Source organism: Anguilla anguilla, chromosome 14 (assembly GCF_013347855.1).
Source record: "Anguilla anguilla isolate fAngAng1 chromosome 14, fAngAng1.pri, whole genome shotgun sequence".
In the NCBI taxonomy this organism is placed as follows: Eukaryota; Metazoa; Chordata; class Actinopteri; order Anguilliformes; family Anguillidae; genus Anguilla; species Anguilla anguilla.
Genome location: NC_049214.1, coordinates 7,952,793 through 7,968,800, shown reverse-complemented (window position 1 = coordinate 7,968,800; position 16,008 = coordinate 7,952,793). Strand labels below are relative to the sequence as shown.

Genomic DNA, 16,008 nt, shown 5'->3' with positions numbered 1-16,008 from the left:
GAACAAATGAACCTCTTTGTTCACATGCTAAATATGCCCAATCATTGCCCATTCAGGGGGTACCCTATTTAAAGCTTTATAACTCAAGGTGTGAGCATCACAGAGACTTGGAAAATGGTTTAAAAGGATACAAATGAAAGAGCAATTCATGATTGGGAGTGCCCTGCAGAGTAGTGAGAGTTAGTCCAGGTACAGTCTGAAGAGATGCGTCTTCAGACCACAGCGAAAGATGGGTAATGAATAGTCTGTAGTGGAATGGGGAGTTTGTTCCACCACTAGGGAGCTAGGGTGGAGAAGCTATGTTGTAGGGATGAGCGAGAACCATTCACCTGGATGGCAGGCAGCGCAAGTCAACCTGCTGCAACACAGCGGAGTGGTTGAGCTGGTGTGCAGGATTGAATCACGTCCTGTAGTTAGACGGGGGCTTTCCTGTTGACTGCAATGTAGGTGAGGGTCAGAGTTACCTGATCCTGGCAGCGACCGGTGGCCAGTGGAGGGACCTCAGCAGGGGAGTGATGTGTGAGAACTTAGGAAGGTTGAAGACAAGTCAGGCAGCAGCATTCTGAATCAGTTGTAGTGACAGTGTGGCACAGCCTGGCAGGCTTGTAAGGCGAGAGTTGCAGTAATCATGGTGGGAGATCACCATTGCCTGGACAGGTAGCTGGTTGGTGTACGTGGTCCTATATGGTTGAATCCTCCTGATGCTGTATAGCAGGACCGTGATTTTGCCTTTATGTGCTCCTTGAGGTCCAGCTGGTCATCCAGGACCGCCCCAGGCTCTTTTTTTAGAGTGAGAGGTAGTCACTGTGCTGCCATCAACAGTGATTGAGAGCTCCCATAGTAGGGTTGTCTTGCAAGAGATGAACAGCAGCTCAGTCTTGTTGGGGTTGAGCTTCAGGTGATGCCTGGGGGGTGAAAGGGTAATGAGGAGGGAAGAAAAGGTGGAAGTTTGCATGGGAAAAATAGATCAAAGGACAGACAGACAGACAGGAAGACAGATAGATAGTATGAAGCGGAATTTCTATGGCCTGATAAAAAGATACCTTGTGAAAAGATGACAATTATTTATTTATTTATTTATTTATTTATTTATTTATTTATTTATTTATTTATTTATTTATTTATTTATTTATTTATTTATTTATTTATGTATTTATTTATTTATTTATTACCCACATCAGCTGCCACTACCAAAAAATAATCCCATAGATAGATAGATAGATAGATAGATAGATAAATGGGTAGATAGATAGTTAAGCTTTAATTACCATTTATACAACACATGGCACATATATGCATATATACATTACAGAACAATGTCTTTATTTGAGGTAAGAAGCCACTGTATTCTTACACAGATCATCCTAATAATTTTCGGCTGAGGCCGTGCTCAAGCAAAAACTTCACTGAACATGCATCTGAGCCTCACACCAATGACAAGACCCAAAACAGAGGGGCGGCCACACAGGAGTGTAATCAATTTCCCCAGGTAACTGAACCCTGATAGAGAAGCAATCGTCAACAGCTGTGTGCAAGGTGGACTTTGCACAAGACCAGATAGAAACATCTGTCAAGGGATTTCTTGCCTCTTTCTAGTTTATTTTCTCTCCTTGACCACCCTGCAGTAAATGCAGAACCCATCGAAGACCAAATGACCTGGCTGAGTTTTAGATGGGCGTGACAAATCGAACAATGCACATTACATCTTGAGATGCACGCACACATTTGACTATTGTGCGCAGGAGAGCATGCATACACTGCAGGGTCAGGGCGTTTTGAAAATGTGGCAGTGTACAGCTGACCAAGAATTAGCAGTTGTTGTCAAGGGGGTGTGCAATGCTGCCGACATACCCATTAAAAACAATTGGTAATGCACAACGCCCAAACCACTGTCCCACTCTCAAGCCATTTGTTTCACTATATACAAAACTATTAATCCAGTCTTTTTTATTTGATTTGTTCTTGGAACTCCACTCCATCTTGTCTATATGAGAATGTGTAAGACACCCCTTAGATGCACCAAACAGTGTGCTGAGGTCACCAACTGTAAGAAACCCCTCCGCAAACCAAACAGTGGAAGTATCTGAGTGGCGAAGGAACGTGTGTAGTCTTACTCGATGCTACCGGAATGGGATTAATTAAAAGTTAATTAAAAGTTAATGTATTTTATGTTGAATATTGATACTAAATTTGTTTTACATACTGTAGTATAAGATTGGTTCCTATGGTTGAATGTAATCTCATTTTGAAGAAGTTTACAAATACATATTACTTGTTATGTTTCAATAGTTGATGTAACTGCTGTTCAATTGTCCATCACCTTACCTTCTACATTTGACACGTGCATTCTCTCTGTCTTACACTGATCCCCTTTTTTTCTTTCACGGACCTCACACATGCACACACAAACACACACACACACACACAGGCACACAAATGCACACATATGCACAAGTACATACACAAAGACACACACCCACATGCACACACACACACAATATTCTGGCTGTGGAAAATTAATGAGCCTTCATTCATAATCCACAACAGAGAAAGCCATATTCACACTTGGCTGGCTTATTGACTGATTTCATTTATTGGTGTGAGATGGATTGGAGGTAAACAGGAGTTTGCTCCACATTTTCCATAACACTCTCTGCACAGCATTCTGGGAAACACAATCCTAACAGCAGTAGGTCACAATTTGGCTCTCTCATCAGTGTGTGAAAAATTACCTAATGAGGAATGGGCTGCACATTTCCACAAACTAATTAACCTGAGTGTGAGTGAAGCAAATGATTATATTTATGTAATATAATTTCACATCTGTTACCAGACTCAGAAAATCTTTACCTTTGTGTGCCTTTAATGTCTTTAATGTCACAGAGCTGTTTATTATACAGAAGTGCAAACGCACACATTTAAGGCATTTAGCAGACACTCTTATCCAGAATGACTCACACAGCTGACATCATTTTTACATACAGTCCATTTACTCAGCTGGATATTCACTGAACCAATTCAGGTTAGGTACCTAGCTCAAGGGTACGTACAACAGCAGTGTCCCACCAGGGAATCGAGCCTATATGACAAGCCCATTTCCCTAACCATTATGATGCACTGCTACCCCACAGTACACAAATATACTCTACGTTTTCTTTCATTTTCTCTTTTGGCTTTTGCCAATTGTGAAATAAATAAATAAATAATAAACAAAATCCCCTGATTGAACAGTATTGATGTTTCTGAGATTTAGGTTCAGTTGCAATAAACATCTGACTTGTTTTTGTCATAGGACAAACCTAATTTTAGCATGCTTCATAGGACTTTTAACATAATCCCTGCATTTTCCAGACAAAATGCAAATCACTTTAGAGGGGAGCTGGACTCAAACTCACCACCTTTAACTGAGTAACAAAAAGTTACCTGTGTGGGCTGTTGGGTCACATCCTGTTAAGACACTACTGTGCATTGATGGGCCCCATAGCCTGGTATCAAATCTGAACTGTGCCAGTGCCAACTGTGGTTGGGAGCCCCACAGGCCAATGCATAAGTGACTAGTGTTGCCCAGTTATAGCAGTCTTGGACAGGAGGGTTTCAGTCAGTCCAGATGACTGCGACCGTCAGGTCTAGCCTAAATTCCGAACGGCGGTATAGCGAGCAGTGGCGGTGGCTGATGTCACATGATTTGGTAGAGGGCACATGCTTGTTTGCACTGTCCCAAATCCAGAGGTAGAAAGTCCATGGGTCAGAAAGTAAAAGTCCTGCCATGTTTTTCTTCCACCCATGAACCTCAGCCATCTGATTTCACTAATTAGTTCTACCACCTGGCTGAAGAATTGTGCTAATTAGCAAATTCGGAGAACTGGCACAAAATACTGGGGAGGACTTTTTACTTTCTGAACCAGGATTTTCCACCTCTGCCCAAATCAAAAACAGAAGTTGCAATGAGTATTGCTGTGGGAACAAGACTGGGAATTCCAAATTATGGAGAAAAGGGGGAAAGGGCATTCTGAGTAATCAAACATATATGGCAGCAACACGGGATAAGCATAACTAAATTAAAACTGTTTTTTAGGAATTGGTCCTGCTGAGAAAGATCATCGTGATGGTGTTATGGCATAAACAATCCCATCTGGACCCCTCGCAAATCCCGTGTGAATGTGATTACTGTGCCTCAGAAAAGACAAACCATGTTTTCAGGTCCTTCTGGTTAAATTATTGTTAAGCACTTAATTTATTATTATTATCCTCATTTTTCTTGTTTCTGTTGTTGTTTATATTGTATTATTGGCTTTTATTTGTTAATTTGTTTTGTTGTTTAGCAGATGGTATAAACATGACAACTTTCTCCTCCCATTTGCGCATACCAGGAATGTGTTCTATTTAAAATAATAATTAAAGAAAGAAAACTAGTGAAATTAATACTAGAGATTGTTCAAAAATGCAAGAAACCTTTTTTAAAAGTATTCAAAAGCATAGTGGTCCAGATGGTCCTAATCAGTTGAAGTATTCTGATCCATGAGATGCAATATGGTGCATTTTTAAATGTGGTGCCAAAATGACACCTGTGCGTGCTCGTAAGTCCTGCATCAGCACTGCCACTCGCTAATCTCTCTACAACATAAAGTTTGCTCACATCGCATATTGGAAACAGCTGCCAATTAGTGACCTGAGACTGATGAAACACCACCTCAGCCTTTTCAACCCACTGACTGTTACAGTAATTGTTTTTTTTTTTTTTAATTATTATTATTTTCTATTTTCTTTGCAAATGCCCTCATCCAGGGGGACTGACATAGGCTGCAGTTTTTACATATCATCTATTTACAGCTGGACATGTAATGAAGCAATTCAGATTAAGTGCATGGCTTAATAAATGGTAATGCAGTCACAATAAGGAGTATAAACTCAAAAGTCTATAGGGTCTGATAGGACATCAACAAAGAACATTCAAAGATTAACTTCCTGCACAGTTTCTCTTGTGTATTTCCCTCACTTGACAGAATGCAAGTGTAAATAGAACTGAAACAGGAACTTGAAATAAATAATGCACAGCATAGTTTTAAAAAAATGTACAGCAGAGTTTCAGATTTCCCAGAAACCCCATATAAAATTATTGACATTGATGTCCTTTTCAACGTACAGAACACAGTGACTTTCTGGGGTTGATATGATACATTCATCCTTATGGTGGGCACTTTTATAGAAAATGCCATGCTTATTAGGAAGTGAATAAAGTGCTACAGCAATGAACCAACCTCAGGGTGTGCAGGCCTACCACGGGTGGTTCTATATGTGTACGTTTATAGGTGTCCCATCTGGAGTTGTACAATGGGTCTCCCACTTCGTATTTTATGGAAACCCCTTTGGATAAAATTAAATTTTCCTATTACCATTCTACAGTATAGTAAATGAACCATGCTTTGCCACAAAAAAAATGTTTTTGTTTTTTTTCATGCTCTGTACTAAACTTTTCTATTACTAACCTCTCTCTTTTGTCTAGTTTACACTCTTTCAGCCAACAAGGATGGATTCCTCCTGGATGCTCCTGAATTGAACAGGCTGTTTGTGTACAAATGTATGTGTACACTGTCAGTCAAAATCCAAGCAAATAAAAGAAAACACATGAATAATATACTACACGCAAAGGTTTACCAGGGGTTTATGATCATTAGCATGTAGGAGAATAAGCTAGAGCAATGTTGTCTTAGAACAGAGATACCCAATCCTAGTCCAGGCCTCCTTTTTTCATTTTAATATCTGCAATCACCTAATTGCTCAATTATCATTAATTAATGCGATCAGTTTAAGAGTCCCACGAAATGTTAAAGACATTAAAGGACAATTTTGAGAGGAAACTGTTCTTGATATAACACTGAAATTAATTTAGGCTCACTTTATTTGAAAATTTATAGATTAACAGATTTGAGTTTTGTGTTTATAACAAACAAGCGAAATCATTCTGTTTTCACATATAGTGTTTTTATTTGTTTAATAACAAATTTTTATTAATAACAAATTTTTATATCTTTTTATTTTCTTCAAATTGAGTGGAGGTACTTTAAATACACTTCAGTAATTATGAAAAATGCTTAAACAGAGTCATAAAATGAACGTTTTGGCAGAAGGTTGATCCTGCTCTTAGCTGCTGTCGTCTCTGACAGTGTGTACATCAGTTTTCTCAGTTATTTTGTTTTATGTGCACCTCCCGCTGTGCTAAAACATTTTTTTACATTTTTTGGAAAACTTTTGCATGAGTCATTGTTGCTTTGCAATTAAAAATATAGTCTAAATATGTAGTGTTTTTGACCAATGATTATTATTTGGATTCAGAATGGGTAAATGACTTAGCCAGTCATGAATCTTCTTATGGTTTTTTAGCTTATAAAAACATCTTTGTTGTTTTAGCAGTATGTTTGGGATCATTGTCTTGCTGTAGGATGAAATGGCATCCAATGAATTTGGAGGCACTTTGTTGAACTTAACGCAGATAACATCCTTCTGTACATTTCAAAATTCATTCTGCTGCTGCTATCAGCAGCTGCTATCTTCAATGAAGACAAGTTTCTGTGGCAGCCATATATGCCCAAACCATAATATCCCCCACCACCATGTTTCACAGGATCTTGGACAGTTCCTTTTGGCCTCCACACTTTGCTCTTGCCATCACTCTGATACAAGTGAATCTTGGTCTCATCTGTCAACAAGACTTTTTTTTCCAGAACTCTGAGGGCTCCTTTGGGTGTTTCTTAGCAAACTAACCTGGCCTTCCTGTTTTTGTGGCTAACCAGTGGTTTTCATCTTGCAGTATAGCATCTGTTGCTTTGTTTGTGAAGTCGTCCGCAGAGAGTAGTCACTGACACATCTACACCAGCCTCCTGAGGAGTGGTTTTGATCTGTCGGACAGCTGTTTGGGGGCTTTACGTTATTGTGGGAATTCTTTGGTCATCGACTGCACAGGGTTTCCTTGGCCTACCAGGCCCTTTTGCCATGGTCTGAGCTCACTAGTGCTCCCTTTAATTCCTCTTAAAGATGATCCAAACAGTTGATTTTGGTTAGCCTAGTGTTTGGCCTACTGTATGTCTCTGACTGTTTTCTGTTTGATTACAAATCCAAAATTGTGGAGCACAGAGCCAAATCAAGAAAAATATGTGTTTGTCCCAAACATTATGGAGCTCATTGTATGTAGTTAAATGCAAAATTGCCACTTAATTGCTATTTGTCCAGTTGTGTGGGTAGAAGAACCCCCTTGCCCCTCTGCACTCACCACTAGAAAACCCTATCCTACACCCTGACCCTGTCCCAACACATTGGTCCTACTCTGGTTCTCTGGTCATCTGCACAGCCTTCTGGGACTGATGCTCTGGACAGCCATGAACCTGCACTTACTTGTCTTTCACACTATTCATTCATTCAAGATTTTTCCTGTGTTGATGGGCACCAATGGGGTAACTGAATTTTAGTTTTTCAGTTGTTTAATAAATTACAGATACAGGTGACATCCAACTAAAAGTCTCTGTGGCCAGTTCATGTGGTACAGCCTGTAGAGGGGCTTGCCCTCATCCTATTTATGAATCCTCACATATGGCTGGAGGTTAAATTCTCCACCATATTCCTGATAGTAATACTAAAGTTTTCCATTTATGTGAGTCACTGTGGATAAGAGCATATGTTAAGTGTGTGTAACCAAACAATTTTCATTTAGAAATCAAGATCTTTGTCACAGTCGATTTCTTATTTATATACAGAGCAAACCAAACTCAGTAACCTGTACAATATTGGATATACCTATTTTAGCATTTGGTATACCTGTTAAAACTTATCGATTAAAGTGATTTAGGTATTTTACACAGCCATGGCAAGCTCAAAAGCATTTTAGTAGACTTAATTTCCCTTCCATTAATTTCCATTGCTATTTTGTTATTATTTGATAGGCTTTCTATTTTTTAATTCATTTCAGCAGTTGGGGATTTTTCCATTTTTTTTCAGACTGAACACATTGTTAAAAGGGACAACATCCATATCCCACCTTGGATGTCAACCAGAAGTTGCTTATCACCGTTTCAGAGCTGGAACTTGAATCTTTATAGTAAATTCTCTTAAGAAGAAGAAGAATAATGAGAAGAAGAAAATAATAATAATAATAATATTTATTATTATTATTATTATTATTGGAAGAAGAAGAAGAAGAAGGAGAAAACATTGTGCAGCACCACCTCTTCTCAGTAGAGGCCACTGTCACCAGTCTCGCCTGCTTGTTCGCCCCGTGGATGGACCTTAAAGGCCTAAATCAAACTCTGAGCTTTAACGAACTAGACGAACTAGACAGCGCCGTAAATATGTGATACCGAATGTGTTAAGGTATTTGGCTTTCAAAAGCCTGAAATGCGTCTAGCCCTGTATGGTTAGGCGTAAAGAAAATAAAAACACATTTATGTAATTCTGCCACTATGTTGAGGAAGAAGCCTATCACAAACAATCCCAGTCGTGATACAAAATAGAAGTAAAATAATGGTCTAACTTTGTGCAGCGAAGCAGCGTTTAATCCTTGTAACGCCATCAGGTCTGCAAAGTCGCAAGGTATCAGGCGGGCAATATACGTCAGTGCTGATATGACGTTTCGCGGTTTTTCCGGATACAGTTTCTTCAGATGTGTGTGTTGTCGAAAAGCAACATAGACACGTTCTCAATGAACTCGAGATTGTTCTCGATGGCTTTTCATTTTATGTTAACAGCAAATCCTTAACTGAAACAAACCAGGATTCAGCATACTTGTTTCTAATAGTGGTTTGATATTTAACATTATATCAAATCAATTCTGTTTATTGGCTCTTATAACAAGTAAGATAATTGGCTACATTGTTTGAGTATACTTTTTAGTAATTTGTTGTCCTATCGTCATTATGGTTTATATAATCATTTTCACTACAACCAAAATTACCATCCTGTAAACCGGAAGCAATTAATTCGACCACAGTGCAACACCTGAGATGATCAACTGCAGTGAAGTCCGAGTTAAGTCACTAGCCCGAAGGTAAGTTTCAGTAGTCTTCCATCCAAAAATAAAAAACGACGTTTTCTGAGCGCATTTAATGCATTTTAATTAACAAGCAATTCGTTTACTGAAAATTAATAATCATCTACCCATTGACAGGAGCTGGGCTTTTCAATTGCATTAAGGATAAAATATTTTATAGCTACGTTCGGTAATTTTGCTGTCCTTGCTGACAACATGTAAAGCTAATGTTTTTGAAGAAAAGAAAGATATCAGACCAATGGTCGTAATAAATTACAGCCGGTTGTATTTCGTTAGTCTGACATATATGGCAGCTATATGACTTATGTAGTGTTTCAGCCCACGTGGACTCTTTAATTCCGTCTGAGAAGCGCTAATATTCGGCTGGCATAACATATTCAGAATGTATATCAAAAATAGCTATCAGTTTCGTAACATTTTAATGAAGAAAATAGTACAACTTGCCATCACATTCCAACTGTATTGGAATTTGCTTATTTTTGGTGACCTATTTATGACGTCCATTATGAACTTCCACCAACTTTAGGAAGGGGCTATCTGACGAGGCGAGTCCGTCTTAACCTACAGTAAATACACAATAAATATGCATAAATACACAATAAATGTGCCTTCTCACAATAAATACATTTTAAAAAATGTGCTTGACTATTTCCGACTTTGTTCCGAACTGTTAGTTATAGTCTAATCAACAAAATGTATGCTATAATTTATATTTATCTAAAGCTTGGCCTGTGTTCCTTATAACCGACTAAGGGCGATATGCAGCGCAGTAACCAATTGCAACACAGATAAAGATAAAAATTTTTGATAGGGCTATAGGCTATTGTTCTTTTCAAAAACTGAAAATAATTGAAGACAATTGTTGATTGCTTTTAATTAAATATAAGCGCAAAGTAAAGACAAATCAATTCGTTATATGACATATTGAAAATGATTTTTATTTATCCATTTACATTAAATTGATATAAACCTGTCGAGGAAAGAAAATTGTATGTTCAGTAGTAGAAGATCAAACATTTAAGAAATCCAGTTTCAATAATAAGCACAGACAATAAGTTAGAACATATCACAAATTGACCAGAAGGTAACAAGAATGCTTTATCTACACAAAACATCCTATATAACAGGTTATTTAAAGTTTATTTTCTTGTCTTATAAATAGTATTTCCCCGGTTTTTAAACTTGGCCAGCACATGCAGACAAAGCTGATTCTTAAAGTTTATGGATTCTTATAAGTTTTTTCTTTTTTTCATCTTGTCCTAAAGTGTGCCACGCTTAAAGTCGCATTCCTCTCCCAGCTGCACGAACACCCAGGGTTAGAAACACACACGTGCACTGCGCATGCGTTGAGCCCGTTTGTGCATGCAGTGCATGTGGCATTTAACAATCGCTTTCTCAAATTATGAATGTTTTGACAGAACGGAGTAAATATTCCCCGAAGAAACTATGATAAACTCATAGCATTTTACCAAAACAGCTGCTGAAAGCTGTAGTTATCTGTTAATAACTGCGGGTACAAAAACCCCAATGAGACAATTTTTGACAAACACGGGAACAAATAAATATATGTCTAAATAAATAAATAAATAAATGAATAAATAAATAAATAAAATTCTGTTTCAGTTGTTGTTGAGTCAAATAAATAAAAAAGCATCCGAGGCTAAAAAGTCCGTCTTGTACCCCTCTCACGGACAAATGTGATTTGAATATTTGTTGAATAGCCTAAATACACAACCAGTCTCTGTTTCCTGCTTTTACTAGAAGAACTTCCCATCCTGAGACTTCCTGGTTTGTTACTGGGATGATGGGATCAAAGTAAACATATAGTAACTATAACAGAGGAATATACGGGATTTTCACTTAGACCCATTAGGTGAAACTCATGGAGACTGTGTGCTCCAGTGCTTTACGGCGCAGTGAGGCGATGCTGGTCCCTCTCCAGACGTCACTGTCCGGAGAACTACAGAGCTGGGGCGAACCGGTCACGTTTGTTGGACCAGAGAGGGAGGCGGGCACCATACCAGGAAATGTGGGCTGATAGAGGTGTGACTGGAGCCCAGAGCCGTTAGAGGACATGTTGGAAAGGCTCATCGAGTTGGGAGGGGGACCGGCTCCGAGGCTGCACTGGGAGAGGGACTGGGCCATAGCCTGCTGCCGGCCCAACGCGGGCGGGAGTTGCAGCTGCGAGACGCCGGGCATCCCTGCTGCGGCCCAGCGAGTATCGTTGGCATGAAAAGAGCAGAGGCTGTCGCCCATGGCTGCTGCAGCAGCAGCTGCAGAAGGGAACTGTGGCAGGCCGTGATGTGTCGGCAGGAGCGTACCCGGGGCTCGGAAGACGTTGGTAGTCTTCTTGCGCTTCTTCCATTTGGCACGTCTGTTCTGAAACCAGACCTGTCGGGGGAAACGGATGGGCATGACTGGGTGGAAAAATATAGATTTCTTCATTTGTATTTATAAATAGCCCTACAATCACGTCATTTACAAGTAAGGAATCTAAACCAATCCCATACGCAAAATTATGTGTAATAATACTGAAAACACAAGGTGTCACAAGCTCTACCTGTTTTGTTTTAATGCATACGTGATAATACAGGAACGTTACAGTTTGGAGAGGAAAGACGATCGACCGAGTTCTTCACTTAGCCTACTCATGGTTTATAACCCAGCGGACGAATATGTCGGCAGAAATAATTTATAAATAAATGTTTAATGAATATTATTATTCCCATTCATAACGTTTGTTGACAGTTGGGTCAATTTTTTTTTGTTGTTATAGCAGTCTAACATTGTTTCAACATTTGAGTGTTAGTTGAGCATGACAATCGTTTAACAAAGATTTATATGAACTCATAAAAACGTTTTTTTTTTTTAATTTGGCCTACACAGTAAAATTTCCAGTGTGAATTCAACACTAATAGTGTTAATTTAACTCTAACAGATAACATTTAGTCCCAATGGGGACCAAATATTACCTGCCAGAGTTGAATTAACATTGTTAGTGTTGAATTAACACTGTACATTTTACTGTGTACATTATATCAGGGAACTGTTTGTATTATAGCGAAACAAATATTATTATTATTATTATTATTATTATTATTATTATTATTATTATTATTACCATCATCATCATCATTATCATCATCATCATCATCATCATCGTCATAATGGTAAACTAAAGGAATACCATATATTTGCAAAGAAGCTAGCACCTTTTCCGAGGCGATTTAATGATTATTATTATTATTATTATTATTATTATTATTATTATTATTATTAGGCCTATTATTATTATTATCGCTGTTTGGCCAATAAAAAAAAAAGATTTTTAAACCTGAATGAAGTGGCCTGTAGCCTATTAGGATAGAAAGCTCTTCGTGTAATATTGGTACAAATGGCATACATTTGTTAAAATAGCACAAATATTTTGTCTGCAGAAATCCATATAGCCTACTCTTACAGTTACATTGTGCTTATGTGAGCGCGCGTCACATTTTGGGTCCTGTTCAGGAAATGATACTGAGTGTTTATGCCGGGGTCCTTGAGGTTTATAAAGATCTCGTTGGAAGTCAGCCGATGATTAATGTGAAAATTTGGTGGAGACGCTAGGGCGCTGTATTAAACCTCAAATCTCTGTTTCATCCCGAGCAGCCAGCCGTGAAATCTCGACCAAATTCATTACACTTGAAAGGAAAGAAAATGCTATTTCTCATATCCATCTAAAAAGAATATACACGCAATGTGTTCTATATTAAGACATGAAAATTGACAGACCATTTAAAAAGAAAACACGGTGCAGTACATCGAATCTAACTGCATAATTGTATTTTCTAGAATAAAATATTAGTTATCAAAGGCCACTATGCGCCGTTATTTCGTTAATCTCGTTTTTATGTAAATAAAATATTGAAACTGAATTAATCTACCCTATACGCTAATGATTATGCTTATTATATTGCATATAATCTCTTCATTTGCATGATTTTCACATTGCTGGTTAATAAGCCATACCTGTTATAAATAATTTTGAAACTGGTTGATAATAATGGGATTGGTTTTATTACACTATTTTGAAAAATGCTATACATACATAATGAACTAGAATGCATCAAATAAAATTAAAAGTCGTGGAAGAGGTATGGAATGCTTATTGTCTGCCAAAATAATTACCATATAGGCACTCATTTGCAAGCTTAAAATGCAACACATCGCTAATCGGATATGTGAACCATTATATTTGGAAATGTGATGAAACCGGCTTTGTGCACTAATGAATAAGTTGCCGATAAATACGTTGTCAGGGATAAAGAGCTCAAATCGTTTTAAAATGACATTTACTAATATGTCGGAAAAAACTACAATTAATTTATTAATTTTATTATACATTTATTGGAAAAGGATCTCGATTGTTAGAAAATCGTATCGTTTTTCAGCTATAGATAAACCTATTTTAACGTACGTTTTTGTTTCCTTTCGCACTCTTAATTTTTCATAAAATAGAAAGTCTAATTAAAATCATTGAACAGGTGCAAGTGAAATAACAGACAAGCATCGTCGTCTTCACAACAAATCTCTTAAATCGCATAGTTTGTATAAGTATCAATACAACCAAAATAATAATAATAATAATAATAATAATAATAATACACGTTGGTTAAATAAGTCTTATGATTACTATATTCTAAATATTTATTTGGAATTCTGAATATTGACGTATTTATGCTGTATGTTCACATTTGAAAATTTGGAGTTGTTTGCGTTCTTAGTTTAGCATATTATTGCATCTTCTGCAAATTGTATTATGATTGATGTTTTATAATGAAATTATAAAATGTTTTGAAATTTTAGAAATAAAATATGTATTTATTTACTGCTGCCTAAAGATGCTAAACCCGCAAAAGCATCCAGGACCATGGACAGCACACGCTATTATTTTTAACCTGCCCGAGTTCACCATCGTGTTGGGTTGTTTCAGCTGTGATTTGTAATGTATCATCTCGTCGAACTAGCATAGAAAGAGGATCAACTAACTATTTTGAAATTTTATTGCATATTTTCTGTACCGTGATAATAGGTACTGGAGTTTGGGTGTACATTCTAAAACCTTAAACAATATTTAAATGCTTTCTTCTGTGCCTGGCCTACACTTTCCAGATGGTTTATTTAACGTCATGTGAGTGCAATGTGAACACAGTTTACTTGAATATGTGTGGGAAGAATCCAATAAATAGTTCCTAATTCTGGTCTAACACTTGGTTAGAATTATGTCAATGAAATGTAATATCAGAGACAATCTAGTTCCTTTTCAAGATATTCGTAATTTTCTTTATCATTTATAATACATAGGCAACTTGTTCACTATACGCAATGTAAGACATTGCATATATGTAACACACACACACGCACACACACACGCACACATACACACACACACACACATATATATATATATATATATATATATATATATATATATATATATGCTAGTCCTATTATTATTCTTATATAGCTGACGATTATATATTTTTTTACAACATTTGTTTCGAACCCAGACACACCACAGTTCACATCACACACTTCTATTTTTTCTGTGTTTTAGTTTGTGTTTGTTTTATTCGTGTTTGTGTTTGTCTTTAATAGTTTTATATAAAGCTTACCTGCACACGCGATTCTGTAAGACCGATCCTCAGTGCCAGTTCTTCCCTCATGAAGATATCTGGGTAATGGGTTTTAGCAAAGCTTCTCTCCAGTTCATTTAACTGGGCCGGAGTAAAACGGGTCCGGTGTCGCTTTTGTTTCTGGGCTTGTTGTCCACCTGGCTGGTTAGGATTCTGCTGCTTTTCTTGGTCTTTGGTGTTGACCTGCACCCCGGGAGGATTGGATCCAGCATTGTTGATGTCGTCTCCGGGTAGAAGTGTGGCCCCTTCAACAGCGTCGGAAACCGGGGCTAGATCACCAGAATGCACCGGATCAGATCCACCGCCCCCTAGTCTACACTTCAGTGCCTCCCTGTGTCCTAGAAGCTCCGCCGCTGCATCCTTCATCCCTGCAAGATAAAGTCATATGAGGTAAATTGGTTTCCTGAAGTTAAACATAAATAAAATATGTCAGGTAGACTCCACATATCCTGTATCAAAAAAGAAAACCGTTAAATCGTATTCAGTAATTCCACATTGAGAAATCACAAATACAGGATACATTGTTTTTTCTCCTGTAAAAGCATGCACTAGTATTACAAAAATCAACTTGGTTACACTGTAGATTAGTCTGTAAAAGGTAACACATTCTAAATATTTTCTTAATAAATGCAGAAGCTAATATCTTCTTTAAACATGCTTAATTCCATCTGATCACATCAATATATTTGAAAACGGCTAAATCAAATTACGGTGTAATATAAGTAATTGCTATTCGGAAGAATTAGTTCACTTAGATCATATTAAGATAAAATATGAAACAAATTGTCAATTTCTATGCTTGATTTTGTTAGATTAGAAGTTCCTCCAGCTTACAGTAGAGTTGAAGACCGGAGTTTGGTGATGATAACTCACCGAGGCGAGCATCCAGGAGGTCGGCGTGCGATAGCATTGCGCACCGCTCCAGGACGAAAATGCTTTCCAAAAAAATTTCTACGACTTTAAACTATTTAAAAAATATATATAGCCTAAATGAAAGAAAATTCGGTTTGTGGTTAAAAAGGAGGTCCCTTGCATTATAATGTCCTTTAGAGGGATGGGGAGGCGCTTAATACTTGAATGAACCCATGAGCTTCTGCAAATAGGAGCCAATCAGAATTGAAGCCTGAAAATGTCACAGCCGCAATCCTCCATAGCCAGCCACTCACACTCACAATCACGCTACATTCACTTGTCTATTTCTCCTCATTTTCAAATCTGATTTATTAGCTTTCAACCTCAAATTATACCCTTTTAAATGACCTGATCTAATTTCTATAATGACAACAAACCACA

The 16,008-nt window shown here is 37.6% G+C and overlaps 1 protein-coding gene across 2 annotated transcripts; it reads right to left on the bottom strand.

Annotated features, from left to right (window-relative positions):
• Nucleotides 1-9,954: 9,954 nt before the first annotated feature.
• On the bottom strand, nt 9,955-15,749 carry otpa (orthopedia homeobox a). 2 transcript variants are annotated; one of them, XM_035390289.1, is made up of 3 exons: nt 15,550-15,749; nt 14,695-15,083; nt 9,955-11,428 (listed from the first exon to the last, which is right to left on the bottom strand). In XM_035390289.1, exons 1-3 carry the CDS (start codon nt 15,623-15,625, stop codon nt 10,907-10,909), a joined length of 987 nt encoding a protein of 328 aa, XP_035246180.1. In that variant the 5' UTR covers nt 15,626-15,749; the 3' UTR covers nt 9,955-10,906. The 2 variants fall into 2 exon arrangements, with proteins under 2 accessions (XP_035246180.1, XP_035246181.1); XM_035390290.1 differs by having other exon boundaries at nt 15,589-15,748.
• Between the last annotated feature and the right edge of the window lie 259 nt (nt 15,750-16,008).